The following is a 20,807-nucleotide window of genomic DNA, read 5'->3' as shown; positions in this document are numbered from 1 at the left end:
TGATCTGGAGAACCGGGTTTGATTCCCTGCTCCTCCACATGAGTGGCAGACTAGAATCTGGTGAAGCAGGTGGTTTCCCCACTCCTTCACATGAAGCCAGCTGGGTGACCTTGGGCTAGTCACAGTTCTCTCTGAACTCTCTCAGCCTCACCTACCTCCCAAGGTGTCTGTTGTGTGGAGGGCAATGGAAGGTGATTTTAAGCCGGTTTGAGACTCCTTAAAGGTAGAGAAAATTGGGGGGCAAGAACCAACTCTTCTTCTTCATGCCATGCAGATACTCTACCACTGACCCACGGCCCCTCCCAGTGTTCAGATGGCTTGTGGTCTTGAGTCAGTGGTCATGGAGGCCGTGAGAAAAGGCGTGCATCTCTTTTGCCTTGTTTATACACCGCTGTGAGAAATCATTGGTGGCTGGTTTCCGTGGCACGCAGAGGCATCAGGAAAGACAGGTGTGTACTGCACGTCAAAACAACGGGCAGGTTCCAGGCCTGTACTTCCTTACCCTGAAGCCAGGTCTGTGTAAGAAATCCATCAAGTGTGAAGTGGCTCTAATGAGATTGTGTATGCGAAACGCTTTATGTGTCCCGAGTAAAGACAATTCTGATTGACTTTCCCCTAACCACACAAAGCACTTGTTTCTTTGAATTCCAGCCAGATCTGAAGCACAGGAGGAAACTTTTTCATAACCTGCATTGATTTGCCCCGATTAAATATTTACAAAGAATGCAGTGTCTGGGTTTTTTTAAAAACAGAAGATATGCCTGACTCCTGAATCTAAATGTTATAGTTTTTTAACGTTTCCAGAGGCACGGGGTGTTTGTTTTCAGTCCAAAGATGCATTTACACAGAGAGGCATTCTCCCCCCCCCCCGAAGTGGGTTTTGCAAGAGACTAAACAGGTTGTGACCATCCCAAAAAGGATGCACGACAAGTAAGCCAAGTGAAAAGAATTGGGACTACTTAGGAAGTTACACGTTAACTTTCATCCAAGGAAACCGCCTCTTCAAAAGCGAGCCGTGTAAGATTAGGGCTTGGGAAATGGAGATAGTTTTAGGCATGGGGAACTGAAATGTGCATCCATGGCAGACCTGGCATAAGAACATAAGGAAAGCCCTGCAGGATCAGACCAAGGCCCATCAAGTCCAGCAGTCTCTAGGTGCCTCTAGGAAGCCCACAAGCAAGACGACTGCAGCAGCACCATCCTGCCTGTGTTCCACAGCACCTCATATAATGGGCATTCTCCTCTGATCCTGGAGAGAATAGGTCTGCATCATGACTAGTAGCCATTTGGACTAGTAGCCATGGATAACCGCCATCCTCCATAAGAACATAAGGAAGGCCGTGCTGGATCAGACCAAGGTCCATCAAGACCAGCAGTCTGTTCACACAGTGGCCAACCAGGTGCCTCTAGGAAGCCCACAAGCGACGGCAGCAGCATTGTCATGCCTGTTCCACAGCACCTAACATAATAGGCATGCTCCTCTGATCCTGGAGAGAATTGGTTTGCATCATGACCCTCCAGATCCACGGGTGCCTGCCTGTAGCATCAGCTGGCAACGTATCCTGCCCTGTTCTTTTCTTCTCCTTACGAGTAGGGGCACCTGCAGAACCAAAGGCAGGCCAAAGCAGCCTGCAGAATGGGAGGAGGAGGGGGCACCTTTCCAACAGATATCTGTTCTCGGTGCTCCAGTGCAGCAAACCAGCATGGAAGTTGCCGTGTGGCTCCCAAATATGGTGTGCACTAGGGTTGCCAACTCCGGGTGAGGAAATTCCTGGAGATTTGGGGCTAGAGCTTGGAAGGAGCTCAGCAGGGCATAATGCCATAGAGTCCACCCTCCAAAACAGCCATTTCCTCCAGGGGAACCAATCTCCATAGTCTGGAGATCAGTTGTAATTTTGGGAGATTGCTAGGAACCACCTGGAGGTTGGCAACCATGACTGTGACACTCATCAATTTGGCCCAGAGTAGTGGCTAAGAAATCTTAAGTTTTATTCCTAAAGAAGAGCATTGGGTTTCTGTGTGAAAGCCAGCGTGGTGTAGTGGCTAAGAGCAGCGGACTCTAATCTGGAGAACCGGTTTCGATTCCCCGCTCCTCCACATGAAGCCTGCTGGGTGACCTTGGGCCAGTCACAGTTCTCTGGGAACTCCCTCAGCCCCACCTGCCTCAAAAGGCGTCTGTTGTGTGTGGGGGAGGCAATTGTAATTCGCTTTGAGACTCCTTATAGTAGAGAAAAGCAGGCTATAAAAAACCAAATCTTTTCTCTCCTTCTCTTCTGTGAAATGTTCATATTTTAGGAAGGGGGAGACCTTTGTCCTGTCTGTCCAACACCACGAAAGATATTTCTTCTTCAATTTCTTCAGTTGCTCATTATTTCTTGCTGCTCTGACAGGGCATCAAGCTGAAGCATCTCTCCCCCCCCCCACCCCGCTTATTAATATTCATTCAGGGACTACAATTGTCTTCTCCAGGTAGCAGTTTTTCCTTATCATCAGCAGATCTGTGTCTGCGAGGAATGCTTGGCTCTCTCCTCTGATAGACAGGGCTGGCTCAACCCACACGTTGCTGCTCTCAGCAAAATGCAGAGGTGCAAATATTCTCTCTTGGATCAATAGGGTTGCCAGGTCCCTCTTTGCCACCAGCAGGAGGTTTGGGGGTGGATCCTGAGGAGGGCGGGGTTTGGGGAGGGGAGGGACTTAAATACCATAGAGTCCAATGGCCAAAGCGGCCATTTTCTCCAGGTGAACTGATCTCTATCGGCTGGAGATCAGTTGTCATAGCGGGAGAGCTCCAGCTAGTACCTGGAGGTTGGCAACCCTATGGATCGAACCCCCCAGGCAGAAGCCTGGTCTACCGATTGCTTTGGGGCTGTCCCTGCCTATAGAAATCAAAGTATAGCAATTTGTTTTCCACATCGTACTTAAACTGAAATGTCTTTCTTGGCACTTGCTTTACAATCCTTCCACTCATAAGTTAGGGTCGCCAACCCCCAGGCACAGCCTGGAGTTCTCCCACAATTACAACTGATCCCCAGACTACAGATATCAGTTCCCCTGCAGAAAATCGCTTCTTCGGAGGTTGGACTCTATGGTATCACATCCTAGTTGAGCTCCCCAAAGCTCCATCCCCCAAATCTGCAGGAATTTCCCGACCTGGAGCTGGCAGCAGGACCCTCCTTTCATGCCTGAGTGACCCAGCTAGATGAAAGGAGGCCCTTCCACTTACAGCTAAGGAAGGAGAGACAGCTAGTACTAGGTGACAGCTACTACTAGGGGTTGCAACTCCTGATTAGGAAATACCTGGTGATTTGGGGGGTGGAGTAGGGTTGCCAGGTCCAGGTTGGGAAATACCTGGATATTTTTGGGGTGGAATCTGATGAGGGCAGGGTTTGGGGAGGGACTTCAATGCCATAGAGTCTAATTGCCAAAGCAGCCATTTTCTCCAGGGCAACTGATCTCTATTGGCTGGAGATCAGTTGTAATAATAGCAGGCGATCTCCAGCTAGTACCTGGAGGTTGGCAGCCCTAAGGTGGAACCCCTAAGGTGCAGCCTGGGGAGGGTGGGTGGGGTTTGGGTAAGGTAGGGACCTCAGTATGGTATAATGCCATAGTGTCCACCTTCTCAAGCAGCCATTTCCCCCAGGGAACTTGATCTCTGTAGCCCAGGGATTAGTTATAATTCCAGCAGATCTCCAGGTAGGGTTGCCAGGTCCCTCTTCGCCACCAGCAGGAGGTTTTTGGGGCGGAGCCTGAGGAGGGCAGGGTTTGGGGAGGGGTGGGACTTCAATGCCATAGAATCCCATGGCCAAAGCAGCCATTTTCTCCAGGGGAACCAATCGGCTGGAGATCAGTTGTAATAGTAGGAGGTCTCCAGCTAGTACCTGGAGGTTGGCAACCCTATCTCCAGGCCCCATTTGGAGGCTGACAGTCCTAGCTGTCGCCATTTCTTTGGCAAATACATTTGGGAATGAAAGGGACTCCCTAGATGCTCTCTGCCCTGACCTGGATGGCCCAGGCTAGCCTGATCTCGTCAGATCTCAGAAGCTAAGCAGGGTCAGCCCTGGTTAGTATTTGGATGGGAGACCACCAAGGAATACCAGGGTTGCTGTGCAGAGGCAGGCACTGGCAAACCACCTCTGTTAGTCTCTTGCCATGAAAACCCCAAAAAGGGGTCGCCATAAGTCGGCTGCGACTTGACGGCACTTTACACACACACACACACACACAGATGCTCTCCTCATTGATATTCGTGAGACCTTGAGAAAAGATTCAATACAAATACAAGCCTGGTTGCAAATCCCCGAACCGACTTCTGCCCTAGAACACAGGAGAAATTCCACACCCTCCTCCTTTCCTGCTATGCTGGCTTTATAGCCCTTCGACGGGGAGGCTGCTGGTTAAATCGTAGGCGCCGCTGTGTTCATCTTGCAAGAGGAGCTTCTCGATGGTCAGTCCACCCATCTCCTTCCGCGCATCCTCCAGCTCTTGGGGGACCGCTTCGGCCACCGAAATGGGAAGAGGAACAAACTGGGGGGCTGGGAGGGCAGTTGCAGCTGGTGGGTATTGCAGAGAAGGGGCTGGCAACGTCGAGATGGGTTGAGTCCACGGGAAGTAGCTCAGGGGCGGTTGCTGGTCCATCGCATCTAGAAGAGGCACCGCAGCTGGCGTGGAGGGCCTCGCCTGTTGGAGAAAATGCACCAACCCCTCAAATCTGTGCATGAAAGGTCTGGGACCTTGGAAGCGGAAGGGCTGCTTGCTCCCATCAGAGCCTCTTAGGGTCGCCAACTCCAGGTTGGGAAATTCCTGGAGATTTGGGGGGTGGAGCCTGGGGAGGGCAGAGTTTGGGGAGGACCGTGTAATGCCGTAGAGCCCAAGTTAGCCATTTTCTCCCGGGGAAACTGATCTCAGTAGTCTGGAGATCGGCTGTGATCCCAGGAGATTTCCAAGCCTTAACTGGAGGTTGGCAACCCTACACCCCATCCGTAGGGTTCCCAGGTCCCCCTTCGCCACTAGCAGGAGGTTTTTGGGGTGGAGCCTGAGGAAGGCGGGGTTTGGCAGGGGAGGGACTTCAATGCCATAGAGTCCAATGCCAAACCGGCCATTTTCTCCAGATGAACTGATCTCTAACTGCTGGAGATTAGTTGTAATAGCAGGAGATCTCCAGCTATTAACTGGAGGTTGGGAACCCAATCCATCAGTCTAGATCTGGTGGAGAGGACTTCTTCCACATTCCCTATCCTAGGAGCAGGGCCTTCTCAGTGGTGGGCCCTAGTCTTCAAAACATGATTGACTAGTTTTTCTGCTGAATCTTTTGTATGGCACACCTTATTTTTTTAGACTGGATTTCTACTGAGGGGCTTTAAAATTAGTTTCTAAGCTGTGGTTTCTGAATTCTTATGCCAGATGGTTTGATGTTATTTGATCCTGTCTCTGAGGTCTGTTGCCCTACAAGGGCCATTAGCAGCCTACCTGCCTGCCTACAGATTTCAATGTTTACCAAACATTTCTAGACTATCCAGTTAGTTCCACTTTTCGAAATGGTTTCATTCCTCTGTGGGGGGCGGGGGGAGGAATGTGTATATAAAGCACCCAGAGTGCCATATGGCCATGGCAAACTATAGGAAGAAAATTATTATTAATTGTAATTGAAAATGCTGCTGTCTCCAACTTTGTGAAAATATTGTGCTGAAAAACAGAAAGCTGAAATATATCACCCAGGCCTCCCTGCTGATATTCAAATCTGATATTTGATATTCTGGGTAGCCAGACAGAACAATAGGATTTATGGCCGTCTTCCGTTACAACAGCTCAAATGTTGTGAATCAAAACCGTGGGACTCCTTTCCTTAGTCAAGGCTCGGGGTAAGCTGACCCTTTTCTTTTTCTGCAGCTGAAAACAACCATATCTGAAGGAGCCTTCTGTACATGAAGTTAAATACCATTTGTGTTTAACTTAAAAGCATAGGGCTTTTGCTCCCCCAAATTGTCTACAAAATTGATCCAAAATTAAAAATGCTGATGTTGAACATTCATGAGATAATATTCAAATATTTGCTGACTATAAACAACAATTTCATAGTCTCCTGCTATGCAGGAGAAAAGCCAAATGCAAATATTTTAAATAACAATTGTTTGGCAATAATATAAGTTATAATATTTGATAATTGATAGTGGTGTAATTTGGCGGGAATGGGTGGAGAAATCACATTCGAATTCTGCAGAGAGGCAGACAAACTGAGAAAATGGCCACTTTGGCAATTGGACTCTATGGCATTGAAGTCCCTCCCCTCCCCAAACCCCACCCTCCTCCGGCTCCGCCCCAAAAATCTCCAGGTATTTCCCAACCCAGAGCTGGCAACCCTACTAGCGCCCTAGAAGTTTGGGCCTGCTACATGTCCTGACCAGGATGTCCCAGGTTAGCCCGATCTTGTCAGATCTCAGACGCTAAGCATGGTTGGCTCTAGTTACTACTTGGATGGGAGACCATCCTAGGAAGTCCCAGGCTGTTGTACAGAGGCAGGCAATGGCAAACCACCTCTGAAGGACTCTTGCCTTGAAACCCCTGCTGTAAGGGTTGCTGTAAACCAGCCGCGACTTGACAGCACTTTCAACCAACCGACCAAATGTGCGCACAGCCAAACTTACTGCAAAGTTCGTGATCAGTGGCTGCGATGCGTAGGTCAGCACCGAAGATGTTCCGACAAGTGTGTAGCTGGGGCACATGGACTGAACATACATATCCGCCGTATAAGGGCAGCTGACGGCTTCGTGAGACACATAATCTGGGTAGGTGGTCCACTGGGTCAAAGGCTGGAGAGAGGCGGGCGTCGGTTGCGCCAGCCACCCAGAGTAGAGCGACGTTTCGTCAGTAATGGGCAACGAAGGGGCAACCAAGTCCGACTCTGCGCAGACCTGACCTGCGATAGAGAACGGCCGTGAAAGTTCACCAAAGAGGGGGCCAGAAATCAAAGCAGTAAAGTCAAGGGTGGAGGGGGGGGGAGAAAGAATTCAGAAAGCATTACCAGTGGGTGCATAAGATGTAAGTGGCTGATGGGGGAAAAACACCTACAGGGAAAGAACAGATTGGCATCAGTTGTTTAGGCAAGATACAAATACCAAAAGCACGATTACTCAGAGGCCAAGGAGGAAACTTTCTTTCAGCACTTTTCAAAGTCTGCTGAGCTCCAAAATAAGCGCAAGAAGCAGTCAGCATAAAAGCCTCCGTTTGGAGAATGGAGGAGGGATCCCAGATAGGGTTGCCAACCTCCCAGTACTCACTGGAGATTGCCCGCTATTAAAACTGATCGCCAGATGATAGAGATCAGTTCACCTTATGGTCGCCAGGTCCCTCTTCACCACCAGCGGGAGGTTTTGGGGGGCAGAGCCTGAGGAGGGTGGGGTTTGGGGAGGGGAGGGAATTCAATGCCATGTCCAATTGCCAAAGCAGCCATTTTCTCCAGGGGAACGTCTCTCTATCAGCTGGAGATCAGTTATAATAGCAGGACATCTCCAGTGAGTACCAGGAGTTTGGCAACCCAGTTCACCTGGAGAAAACGGCCGCTTTTGCAATTGGACTCCCCTCCCCAAACCCCACCCTCCTCAGGCTCTGCCCCCCAAATCTCCAGGTATTTCCCAACCCAGAGCTGGCAGCCTGAATCCCAGAAGTATCCTCTTTTCCTTTCCTCTCCGCATACCTTCTGGTGGCCCGCTTAAGTCCCCCCTCGCATTGAAGTCTCCGATTTTTGCAGTTTTGCCTCATTTAGAAGTTCTGCCAAATTCTCTTCCAGATCCACTTTTAATCTGCTGTTCCCACATGACCGCTAGTGTAGCTGACATCAGGGAATCTACACAGAAGAAAGATGCTTTGCCCCACAAACTTCCTCTCTTACCGTTGTTGCCGCAGTCATGTTTGCATTCTGAACACTTCCACGTTTTCGCTTCAGAAGTTCTTTCACCGGCTCTTTGACGCGGACACCTTGATAGGGGCGTGGCAGGGGTGGATGCTCAGGTGTAGACGCTGAGAAAAATATTGGGGTCATTAATTTTTCTCCTGCAGTACTTTTAGGGTTGCCAACCTCCAGGTGGTGGCTGGAGATCTCCTGCTATTACAACTGACCTCCAGACAATAGAAATCAGTTCCCCTGGAGAAAATGGCTGCTTTGGCAGGTGGACTCTATGGCACCGAAGTCCCTCCCTTCCCCAAACCCTGCCCTCCTCAGGCTCTGCCCCGAAAACCTGCTGCTGGTGTCGAAGAGGGACCTGGCAACCCTAGTGCTAAGTGATAATCATGCCAAGATTCCTTTGAACATGTGCAGAGTGAGTTTCCCACAGACCCAAGCCTGAATGTTGATTGTTGCACTGTAGGTAGTGAGAGGTTCTGATTTCATTGTGGATTTCGATTAAATTTATTTCAATATCAAGATTTTGAACAGTTTCTTCCAAAGTTTTAATGGCCAGCACTCGCAAATATCAAAGCATGCGTTTCAGACCATTTCACAGAATTACTGGGTATTCCTCCTAAGTTTGAGGGTCTGCACCACCAGTGTAAACTGGGTTGAATCTGGTTTGGCTATCCTGGCTTCAACCACAGGATCCCAGGAATTGTCATTTGGGAGAGCATTGAGGATGCTTTGTTGGAAGACAATAGACACATTGTATTTATTCATTTATTTGTATTTAATCCATTTTTACTCTGCCTTTCTCATTAGTGGAGATCCCCAAAATGGCTTACATCATTCCCCTCTCCTCTATTTTATCCTCACAACCCTATGAGGTAGGCTAGGCTGAGAGTGTGTGACTGGCCCAAAGTCACCCAGTGAGCTCCCATGGCATGAGTGGGGATTTGAACCTGGGTCCCCTAGAAACTAGTCTGACATGCTTAACCATTACACCACACTGGCTTGTGCATAGGGTTGCCAACCTCCAGTTACTTGCTGGAGATCTCCTGCTATTATAACTGATCTCCAGCCGATAGAGATCAGTTCCCCTGGAGAAAAGGGCCACTTTGGCAATTGGACTCTATGGCATTGAAGTCCCTCCCCTCCCCAAACCCTGCCCTACTCAGGCTCCACCCCCAAAATCTCCAGGTATTTCTCAACCTGAAACTAGGAACCCTAATTATGCCCCAGTGAAATGCCTCCCCTGGCTCCACCCCCAAAATCTCCAGGAATTTCCCAACACAGTGCTGAGCTGGAGTATTTATCTACCATGAGACTAGGGTTGTCAACCTCCAGATACTAGATGGAGATTTCCTGCTAATACAACTGATCTCCAGCCGATAGAGATCAATTCCCCTGGAGAAAAGGGCCGCTTTGGCCATTGGACTCTATGGCATTGAAGTTCCTCCCCTCCCCAAACCTCTGCCCCAAAAACCTCCCGCCAGTGACGAAGAGGGACCTGGCATCCCTGCTTGTACAGGCTTATAGTTGCTAGGGTATGCTGTTTGGACATCCTGATGAATAAAGAGTTTGGGAACTGTGGGGTCAATGCGTAGTGTACAGCTATGCCCTCGTGTTTCCGTGCTGTTGAGCTAACTGGGATGGTTACAGATCACAGGGCTGAAGCCAGTGAACTGCTAACACTTCCTCTGCACTCCCTGGTATGTAGCCAAACCAACAGTCACCCTGGAGTTCTTGCTATAGGGTGAGTCACAAGGAAATATAATTCAGGTTTTTTCCTATCTGAAACTGTTAAGCGTTATCACATGTGAAGCACTTTGTGGTCACGAAGTGCCGCGGCATCAAAGCTCAGGAAATATAGATAAATCCCTTCACAGCCGCATTGCTTCAGCCTGCTGTGACCGAAATCGGTATGTCACTTACCCCAACGGATCTCTCCCCTTTCCCTCTTTCTACCCAGCAGCGGCTTGACAAAATAGGCCAAAGTTGAAATTCAAGAGGAGTCCAAATTCATCCCAAGTCTAAAGAGTCCAAAGTCTGTTCAAATCAATATCAGAAATATAAACTACACAAAGAGTATGAATTAGGGTTGCCAACCGCTGCGCTGGATACTAGCTGGAGATCTCCTGCTATTTCAACTGATCTCCAGCTGATAGAGATCAGTTTACCTGGAGAAAAGGGCCGCTTTGGCAATTGGAGTCTATGGCATTGAATTCCCCCCCCAAACCCCACCCTCCTCAGGCTCTGCCCCAAAAACCTCCTGCCAGAAGCAAAGAGGGACCTGGCAACCCGAGTACGAATGCTGGTGCCAAACATAGTGGATCGTGTCCAGAACTGAAGAGGAAAGCCCAAATGGCAATTTTTCCTCCCACTCATTTGTCCTACACAATCCTACACCACACTCAATAGAAATGGTCCCTCTACTTTTAATTTTTTTTAATATATATCAGAGGGTGAAAATGCATGGTCGCTTTAGCCTCCTTTATTCCCTGTTTCAGCCAGGATTCAGCCAGGATCAAACGCATGTGTTTCACCGAACGTGAGTTCGATCCTGGCTGAATCCTGGCTGAAACAGAATAAAGGAGGCTAAAGCGACCGTGAGTTTTCGCCCTCTGAGTCAACAGCACAGAAGATACTACAGTATCCAAAATTTTTGTATTTTGTCTCCGGTTCTTTACGAATCTATTATTTGGGTTGCTGTTTCTTTCCCTCTTGTAATAAAGTCAATTTTGTTAATTGTGCTATATTCCACATTCGCCTATACTATTCCATCAGTGAAGGGGAGGTAATAGACTTTCATTTTGTGTTGATGCACATCATTGGAATGATTACTAGAACTGTCACCAATTCTGCACCGTCTGTTCCAGCGCAATTTTTTAAATAACCTGACAATACTACTTCTGAGTTTCTTGGTATTTCATATCCTGTCATTCCTTCAATTACCATTAAGATCTGTTCCCTGAAGGGGAATATTATCAGACAGCCCTCGCCAACATTTTGCTGTGGGTAATATCTTGAGGCATTCCCCCCCCCCATTTTATTCACTCAATGCCAGCTTGCCCCCCAGGGTTGCCAGGTCCCTCTTCACCACTGGCAGGAGGTTTTTTGGGCGGAGCCTGAGGAGGCGGGGTTTGGGGAGGGGAGGGACTTCAATGCCAAAGAGTCCAATTGCCAAAGCAGCCATTTTCTCCAAAGGAACTGATCTCTATCAGCTGGAGATCCATTGGAATAGCAGGAGATCTCCAGCTAGTACCTGGAGGTTGGCAACCCTATGTATGCCAAATAAAACAAGAAAAATTTTCACCTACTGGTGGAAAATGCCAGTAGATGACTTTCCCTAAGGAGGGAGTCCTACAGTTTTGGTACCACGACCAAGAAAGCTCTCCAGTTTCTCGCATATAAAGGAAAGACTGCTTCTCATTTGTAAGGGGGCGCCTAAAGCGCTCTGCCTGGAGACATTAATTTGTTGATGTAAAACCCTTCGGACCTCAGTTGGCTTCAGCGATTTGGATCCTTCCGGGGGTTGTATCCTGGGAGTCCTCTGGGGAGAGACTGTGGCTCAGTGGAAGAGCCTCTGCTTTACATGCAGAAGGTCCCAGGTTCAGTCCCTGGCATCACCCGTTAGAAAGGACAAGGCAGTAGGTGATATGAAATACCTCCACCTGAGATCCTGGAGAGCTGCTGTCAGTCTGAGTAGACAGTACTGACTTTAATGGACCAGTGGTTTGATTCAGTATAAGGCAGCTTCATGTGTTTTTGTATGCAATCTGTATCTCTACACAACGTCCCTCCTACCAGCACGACGGGCATTTTGTCAGACCATAATAATGGTTTGAGGCCTGAGAACCTGACACCAGAAAGCTACCGGGCAGCTGACCCCTGACAAGAGAATCTCTTTTACAGGTGCAAGGAAAACATTGCTGGCTGGTCTTTAAAAAGAACAGCAGCTTTGCCAGGAACACCTGAAGAGCATGCCCCACAGCCTGGGCAGGTTGGCAAAGTAGACCCACCCAAAGCAGATGGATGGTTCTGTCTTTGTATTTGCAAACATTGGCTCCTGAAGGAGCAGAGAGGAGTCTTACTGCTGTCTTATTTTTGCCAAGATGTAAACATACTTAATTGCTATCTAGAAAAGGGAATGTTTTAGCAAGCCTCCCCAAGAATCCCTATTGCCAAAATATCAACAGTCTCTATAAGCATACTTAGCCAATTTCTGGCGAGCGCATCTCTCATGTTCTGCCTCTGAAACCTCATCCCAGGGATACACCCAGTGGAGCACTCGGGCAAGATCTATGCACCCAACTCCAAAACTCCCTGCAAGCAGCAAACTAGTACAACAGAGAATATATTGGGTTAGCATCTTCTCCCCTTGAGGTGCTAGTTGTTTTATTTTCAGGGTGTGTTTTTTTAAACTGAGTATAGGGAAATGCTTGAAAATGGCATCCCCACTCATGCACTCTGAAGAGGAACAGCCCATTCTACAACCTGTTTTTTTGCCTAGGGTTGCCAACCCCAAGTTGGGACATTCCTGTTGGTTTTGGGGGTGGAGCCTGAGGAGAGTGGAGATTGAGGAGGGGAGTGACCTCAGAGGGGCATAATACGATGGAGCCCACCCTCTGTAGCAGCCATTTGCTTCCGGGGAACTGATCTCTGTAGTCTGGAGATCAGTTGTAATTAGAGTTGCCAACCTCCAGGTACTAGCTGGAGATCTCCTGCTATTACAATTGATCTCCAGTTGATAGAGATCAGTTCACCTGGAGAAAATGGCTGCTTTGGAGGGTGGACTCTGTGGCATTGATACCCTGTTGAGGCCCCTCCATTCTCCAAACCCCGCCCTCCCCTGGCTTCACTCCCAAACCTTTAGGAATTTCCCAACCCAGAAAGGGTTACTGTATGAGTCCTATGCTGATCCTTGCCAGGAGATCTGTTGGGCTGGACATGGAGCTGAGCCCCTTTGGAAATACCTCTCAGCCAAGCTCCCTTAACTGCTTCTTTTCCAGTTAGTTGGAAGTGGACTTTTAAAATTTCCAAATGAGTCACAGCAACTGCCCACTGACAGTAATTTGGCATTTGGGGAGAGTTGACTTGACACTCATGGGCGGCTGCTTCTTCACCTCCACTTTTCTCATCAAGAGTTGGCAGGTGACAAATCTATCAGTGGTGCAGGGCAAAGCCGAGCAAACATTTCTTTTCTTCACTCCTCTTGCTTCTCTGATATAATCATATACAAACACGCGCACACCATTTAATGAAGAAGAAATAAACATTATGATTTGTGAAGATACAATGGAAATCTTTTCCTGTTTGCAGAACAATTGACAAGCAAACATTCAGAGACAAAAAGGGGGGTGGCAAAGAAGTGTTTTATTTAAAGAAAACCTGAGTCTTTGATGACAACAAACCAGTTGGGGGATCTTGGCCCATAGATTTGAGAAGGGAAAGAAACCAGCATTGCCCAAAAATATTTTCTCACACCTTCATTTTAGGTTGAAGGAAAAAAAACCATGCTTGACTTTGTATATACAGATCTGATCCCCTGAATGCAACAGCCGTGTACGCACACTCAAACCCCAGAGCTCTCCTAAGTAGTACTGAGAACACATCCACAGCACACATTTTGGGTGGGTTCACAAATATGGTTGCCAGCCTCCAGGTGTGGAGGTCAGCTGTAATTCCAAGACATCTCTGGGCCCCACCTGCTGGTTGGCTGACCCACTCCCATGTGGTCCCTTGCTTTGTAAGCAACAAGACCAGTGAGATAACATGAGGTACAGACCTCCAAGAGCCACTAAATATTGGAAGGGAGCTGAGAATGGGCACTCCTTTGAAGAGGAGTTTGCACCTTTACAGTGCTCATGAACCCATCACCAAAATGGGGCCTTCTTCATCACTTCCCATGGTGCCTCTAGAAAACTCTGTTCCCATGTTGTCATAAGAACATAAGAGAGGCCATGCTGGATCAGACCAAGGCCCATCAAGTCCCGCAGTCTGTTCATGGATACTAGTCATGATGCATGCCCATTCTCTCCAGGATCAGAGGAGCATGCCCATTATATTAGGTGCTGTGGAACACAGGCAGGATAATGCTGCTGCAGTCATCTTGTTTGTGGGCTTCCTAGAGGCACCTGGTTGGCCACTGTGTGAAGAGACTGCTGGACTTGATGGGCCTGAGTCTGATCCAGCAGGGCCTTTCTTATGTTCTTAAAAGCCCTCAGGATCTCAAATGTGGTCTTGGAGGGAGTCTCCCTGATTTGGCCAGCACACTAGAGCGTATCGGGTAGCATCTGTGGGAATACCTTCTACCTTGTCCTCTGGTGTCAGCTCAATGCTATGTCAACAGGTGAAAGATAAACCTTCTTCCCCTGGTTGTCAGCTGCTCCATCACCTTGCCTGCAAAGATTGTGCCCTCAATTTGACGCCATTTGCATCTCCCGGAACGCTCTGATCCCCTCTCGGAGTCAACGCCGCACACCCGGCGCATGTCGAGGCATGTCTGCAGGAGAGAGTCTGCAGGCCCTCTTGTGCAACGGACACAGTCACTTTCCCAAGGAATTGTACAAAGATTTCCCCCCTCCCTTTGAGCAAAGCTGATGATTAGAACCAGCAAGGAACGATTCCAAGTACGACTCCATTTTTGGGTTCAATTGGGGCAGGGTGCTTCAGTAAACATTTAAGCCAGTGCCAAGATGCTGAGCAAACAGGCGGGAGTGTTTGCTCTGAGATCAAAAGCGTTTCAGCGAAAGCAAGGCCTCCTGGAGAATTCTGAGCGGGGCTCACAAGGGCACATAGGACGACTGGAAACAGAAGTCCAGTAGCATCTTTAAGACTAATGACATTTTAAAAAAAGAAGAGGCTAGATGGCCATCTGTCGGCAATGTTGATTCTGTGAACTTAGGCAGATCATGAGAGGGAGGGCATGAAGGTTTGCATCAGTGTTTGGCTCTCGTGGCCCCTTCTTGCATGCCCAGGGTAATGCTGATCACCACGTGGGGGTCGGGAAGCCATTTCCCTTCAGGCCAGATTGGCCAGGGATCCTGGAGGGTTTTTCCCCATCTTCTGGTCATGGAGTAGGGGTCACTGGAGGTGTGTGGAGGGTGTGGAGGGTGTTGGACTAGATGACCCTGGTGTACCTTCCAACTCTATGATTCCATGATTCTAACTTTTATTCTGGCATGAAAATTCATGAGTCAGAGCTCGCTTCTTCAGATACTACAGGAAGGCAATCATTTTGGAGATTTTTATAAGAAAAATCCTAGCATAGGGGGAAAGAAAGAGGAGGAGTTGGGGCAGAGAGAGGGCTGGTGTGAATCCTTTCATTCATGATCCCTTGAATCTGACTAAGGGAGCTTTGGCACTCCAAAGATTATACCTTGGAAATCTCGTTGGCCTTTACGGTGCTACTGGACTCGAACCTTGTTCTTTTACTGCAGACCAACACACTAAGTGAGTGTTGGTCAGCAGTAATGGCCCAGTTTCACCCACTAATGGCCCAGTTTCACCCACTAATGGCCCAGTTTCACCCATGTGAAACTGGGATTCCTTGCGAAAGGGGCTGGAACCGATATGGTTGTTACATACATAGAGGTCAGAGCTTTCAGTCTCTCCTAGGGTACAGATACACTAGTGATTAGGGTTGCCAACCTCCAGGTGGTGGCTGGAGATCTCCCACTATTATAACTGATCTCCAGGCAACAAATGGCCCCTTTGGACTCTATGGCATTATACTCCATTGAAGTTCCTTCCCTCCTCAAAGCCTGTCTTCTTCAGGCTCCATACCCAAAATCTCCAGGTGTTTCCCATCCCAGAGCTGGGAACCCTACCTGACACCAAGTATTATGAGGATTCTGGTCTGAGGCACTAGGCCAGCATGGTGTAGTGGTTAAGAGCAATGGTTTGGAGCAGTGGACTCTAATCTGAAGAACCGGGTTTGATTCCCCACTCCTCCACATGAGAGGCAGATACTAATGTAGTGAACCAGGTTGGTTTCCCCACTCCTACACATGAAGCCAGCTGGGTGACCTTGGGCTAGTCACAGCTCTCTTAAAGCTCTCTTATCCCCACCAGCCTCATAGGGTGTCTGTAGGGTTGCCAGGTCCTTCTTTGCCACCGGTGGGAGGTTTTTTGGGTGGAGCCTGAGGAGGGCGGGGTTTGGGGAGGGGAGGGACTTCCATGCCATTGAGTCCAATTGCCAAAGTGGCCATTTTCTCCAGGTGAATTGATCTCTGTTGGCTGGAGATCAGTTGTAATAGCAGAAGATCTCCAGCTAGTGCCTGGAGGTTGGCAACCCTAGGTGTCTGTTGTGGGGAGGGGAAGAGAAAGTGATTGTAAGCCAGTTAGATTCTTCCTTAAGTGGTAGAGAAAGTTGGTATATAGAAAACAACTCTTCTTCTTCTTCTTCTTCTCCTCCTCCTCCTCCTAACTTGAACTGCTTTTTTTGTTGTTTAAAAAAAATACAAAAAAGCTAAGATCCGAGGATGCTAAACTCCAGCTACCATACTCTTGAACCACTCTGTAGTCCTAATGTTGCACAGAATACTCACACACTTAGAAACATTCCATTTCCCCCCTGCCTGTTGAGTTTTCTTTGCTATCCACAATACATGGTACAGTTGACATTTTAATAAAAAAACACTGTTCTCAGTGAGGCAGCTGGCTGACGAAGCCTGACTGAGCATCGTTCACCCCATCGAGTGTTCCCAAGGCGGCTTCGCCTGGCTGCAGATGCGCGTGAAGAAACACATGACGGTTTCGTCTTTCGGTATCACTGCTCAAAGCTTTCAGAAGCGGGCTCTGGGCCTCTACCTCAGCAGCTGCAAGATCATCTCAGTATAAGCACTGGACATCCAGCCCAATTTTTGAGGTCATTATTTCATAGGGTCATAGGGATGCCAGCCTCCAGATGGGACCCAGGGATCCCCCGGAATTACAGCTCATCTCCAGACTACAGAGATCAGTCCCCCTGGGGAAAATGGATGCTTTGGAAGGTGGACTCTAGGGCATTGTACCCCACAATTTCACAGTGAGCCAGTAAAAACCATTAAGTCAATCGGCGCATATTTCTAACACACTGGGCTGTAGTGAGCAGGGGAAAAGAACACCTGCCTGGCCCCACCAAAATCGATGGAATAAAATAGTCAGCAAATCAGAAGAGGGTGGGCAGGGAGGCCAGCTAAGATGATGCATACCGTTGATCATACATATTATGTCTTCTTTCCCTGCTAGGGCTTAAAGAGCAGTTTTATGCCATGGAAGGGGGAGAATTAATTCCTCCCTTCCACTGTCCCAAGCTCCCAATTCATATTGTGGCCCCTGCCCCTAATCACTGCTGCAGGTAAAAGTTTTACAGCTGAATTATATTCCTCCATAGCATTACCAGTTTTTTTTTTTTTAACTCTCCAGGGGTGTGAGGGGGGAGAAACGGCAGGTGGGGGGGGGGAGGTTGAGGCAAGAAAAATGCATGGGAATCTGCCACAAGGATACTCTATTGCCACTGCAAACACCTCTGTTAAATGTAGGTTCGTTGCCATGAGGAAGTAGCCCCCATATCCGTGTAACCATCTCCCTGGCAAAGAGACACCTTAACTATTTGGTTACTATTTCACCTTTGCAAAAGGCAAACGAGGGAGGGAAGGCGGCATGGTATAGCCTGATCTTCTCAGATCTCAGAAGCTAAGCAGGGTCGGCACTTGGAAGAGACACCACACCACCAAGGAAAACTCTGCAGAGGAAGGCAGTGGCAAACCACCTCTGCTTCTCACACCTTGAAAGCCCCTTACTGGGGTCACCATATGTTGGCTGCAACTTGAAGGCACATGCACACACACAAGGCAAACACACACACACAAAAAGACACACTTTCAAGTGGAAATTGTTTGGTTTGCTGTGACCATCTCTGCAATATTGCAGCATTTATGAATCATTTATTGACATTTAATTCATGGTGACTAATGCTGACAGAGGCACTGGAAATCTTCGCTGGCTAATTATACATGCTGGAAATTTACTAGCCCCATGCAGTTACTTGCTGTTTCTTTGGCTCTGTGTTTCTCTTTAGAATGATGCTCTAATTTCATCGCCATCTTGTGTGTGTGTTAAGTGCCGTCAAGTCGCTTCCAATTCATGGTGACCCTATGAATTAATGACCTCCAAAACATCCTATTCTTAACAGCCTTGCTCAGGTCTTGCAAACTGAGGGCCGTGGCTTCCTTTATAGAGTCAAGCCATCTCTCGTTGGGTCTTCCTCTTTTCCTGCTGCTTCGGCTTTTCCAAGCACTGTTGTCTTGTCCAGTGATTCTTAACTTCTCATAATGTGACCCATGCAGCTATTTTTTAACATGCCCTTTCAACAAGTAGCTCAAAGTAGCATATCTGGCTCTCCCCTTTGCTAATATCTTCACAACAGCCATGCAGTGTAGGTTAGGTTGTGTGAGAGAGTGGTTGGTCCAAAATCACCTAGTGAAATTCATATCTGAGTGGAGATGTGAGGCTAGGTCTACTTAAGTTCTAACCTGATGGGAATAGCCCAGGCTAGCACACGTTCATCACATGTCAGACACTAAGCAGGGTCAGCCCTGGTTAGTACTTGGATGGGAGACCACCAAGGAAGCCCAGGGCTGCTATGCAGAGGGTGTGTGTGTGTGTGTTAAGTGCCATCAAGTCACTACTGACTCATGGCAACCCTATGAATCAATGTCCTCCAAAGCATCCTATCCTTAACAGCCTTGCTCAGATCTTGCAAACTGAGGGCTGTGGCTTTCTTTATAGTCAATCCATCTCTTGCTGGGTCTTCCTCTTTTTGCAGAGGTAGGCAATAGCAAACAACCTCTGAACACCTCTTGCCTTGAAAACCCTACAGGGTCACCATAAGTCGGCTGCAATTTGACAGCATTGAACACATGAAACTGCCTGATACTGAATCAGACCCTTGGTCCATCAAAGTCAATATTGTCTACTCAGACCACCAGCAGCTCTCCAGGGTCTCAGGCAGAGGTCTTTCGCATCACCTACTGCCTAGTTCCTTTAAATGGAGATGCCGGGGTTTGAACCTGGGACCTTCTGCATGCCAAGGAGATGCTCTACCATTGAGCCACAGCCCATCATCACTCCCCAAGTTCTAGACCTACAATGTAACCCTCACAACATACTGGCTGCCTGCTATTGCCTCACATGCTATGGCATCGCATGGCAGTCTGAGGCTATTAATTCTTATCTTCAGTTTTCCATGTATGAAATGGGAACTCTTTCTTTACCAGCAGCAGCTTTGCCAGGTTATGCTCAGACACGTTTAAGGCACTTATCAAGATTTGCACATCTTTGGTCTGGAGAATAAGTGGAACTGCCCTCGGAGATATGTGCAGAAAAATACAAGCGGTTGTTCCGACAGTCTGGAAAAAGCCAAATGTTCTCTTTAAAGGCATTGCCTTTGGGTCATTTATTGAAATGGGCTTGTGGGTCTTTTGCACACCCAATTAAAACAAACCTGAAAAGTTTCCAAAATGAGGGATGAAGATTTGGTTAGGATGCAGATGACCCAAGACTGCCCATTGCCTTCTGGTGACAATAATTCCTCTCAAAGAATAATACTAAAGAGAAGAGAGTTCCTCTGTAGATCATGTAGATCAGGGATTAGTAGGCAAAGAATCTGGATCACAAGTAGTTATCTCTGGCATGCTTCAGTCCCAGAATCTCCCCTTTCGTGTGGTGGGTTGTTAAACTCAGATCAGAAAAACGCCAGTCCTGCCTTCATACTTTGGCAGAAGCCCATCGTCAGTGGCTTTTAGCAAACTTATAATTTTTCAGCCATGGTTCCTGGCTTGTAAAATTTGAATAACAAGGACCTACCACAAAGTGGGCCCAATACAGTTAAAAGCACTTTGGAAAATTAAATAGCAATGCAAATTATAAACATCTGCGGTTATCACTGCCCTAACAGTACTCAAGCGCCTTGTATCCATCTATGTTAGTTACATTTTTTGAAAAGTGTCCAGAACTCACATTTTTGCCAGTGCATATTCTGTGCCAGGAGGGATTCTCTGTCCCCCTCTCTCTCTGCCTGGTTTTTGGGCTGCTCTTGGCTCCTCTATGTGATGATCCGCTGTCCAGATGTTCCTTTCAGCTTTTTTTAAAGCCCAGGTTCCCGCTGAATGGCATGACGTTGTCACATCCTCTTACCCACAAGCGCTTGAGATTCAACCCCCCCCACACACACACACACACACTCCTTTGCTGTGTGTTGCTCTTTGCCACAACACACAGCTCTCCCAAGGCGACGGTAACGGAGAAAATGTTGCACATCAAAGACACTTTTAATCAGAGGAGCATTTTGCAAGCATGCATTGAAGGCCTGAGAAAAAGAAACTGCCATTCATGGGAGTTAGCTCAGCTTTGTTTTTCAGGCAGGGGTGTTGGACACCCCATCGGAAACACCTACTCCGGAGGACTTGGTTATATGGGGGGGTCTATAGCTAAAATCTTTGCTAACGGCAGTTGATGCGTCTCTGTTTGTTTACAGCAGACAGAGGGCATGGACCAGATGCGTTCAACCATTTTTTAAAAAAGAGAACAAGTTTGGTTTTGGTTTTATTATTTTGGACTCTTTACAAAAATCTGGAGTCCCTCAGGGCGGCTCAACCGAGACCCGGAGAGGAAGCACCTGTGAGAACGACATGCATCACTGGACCAAAAGGCCGTGTTCAAAGATAACATTTCCTATTAAAGAAGACAGTGGTCAGGGGATCAGATCGCAGGGCTGGCCAGCCCTGAGTCAAGACTGGCTCTCGAAAATGCAGAAATGTTCAGAGGTGAAACTGCCATGGCAGTTTCAGCCAAGACAGAGTATGGGATTGTTCATCTTGAGCACTTGGGGGCCAGGCTACCACCTCCTTTTTAGTGGCCCGGCTCCTGCACCATCAAC

At 48.1% G+C, this 20,807-nt stretch overlaps 1 protein-coding gene across 1 annotated transcript; it reads right to left on the bottom strand.

The window, feature by feature from the left end:
* Positions 1–4,365: 4,365 nt before the first annotated feature.
* Positions 4,366–19,927, bottom strand: POU2AF1 (POU class 2 homeobox associating factor 1). Its single transcript, XM_056860234.1, has 5 exons — positions 19,889–19,927; positions 7,886–8,013; positions 7,019–7,061; positions 6,642–6,913; positions 4,366–4,677 (listed from the first exon to the last, which is right to left on the bottom strand). The coding sequence occupies exons 1-5, from the start codon at positions 19,902–19,904 to the stop codon at positions 4,366–4,368; spliced, it is 771 nt and encodes a 256-aa protein (XP_056716212.1). The 5' UTR covers positions 19,905–19,927.
* Positions 19,928–20,807: the final 880 nt, after the last annotated feature.

This window comes from Euleptes europaea, chromosome 14 (assembly GCF_029931775.1).
Source record: "Euleptes europaea isolate rEulEur1 chromosome 14, rEulEur1.hap1, whole genome shotgun sequence".
NCBI lineage: Eukaryota > Metazoa > Chordata > Lepidosauria > Squamata > Sphaerodactylidae > Euleptes > Euleptes europaea.
This window is presented reverse-complemented; position numbering and strand designations above follow the sequence as displayed.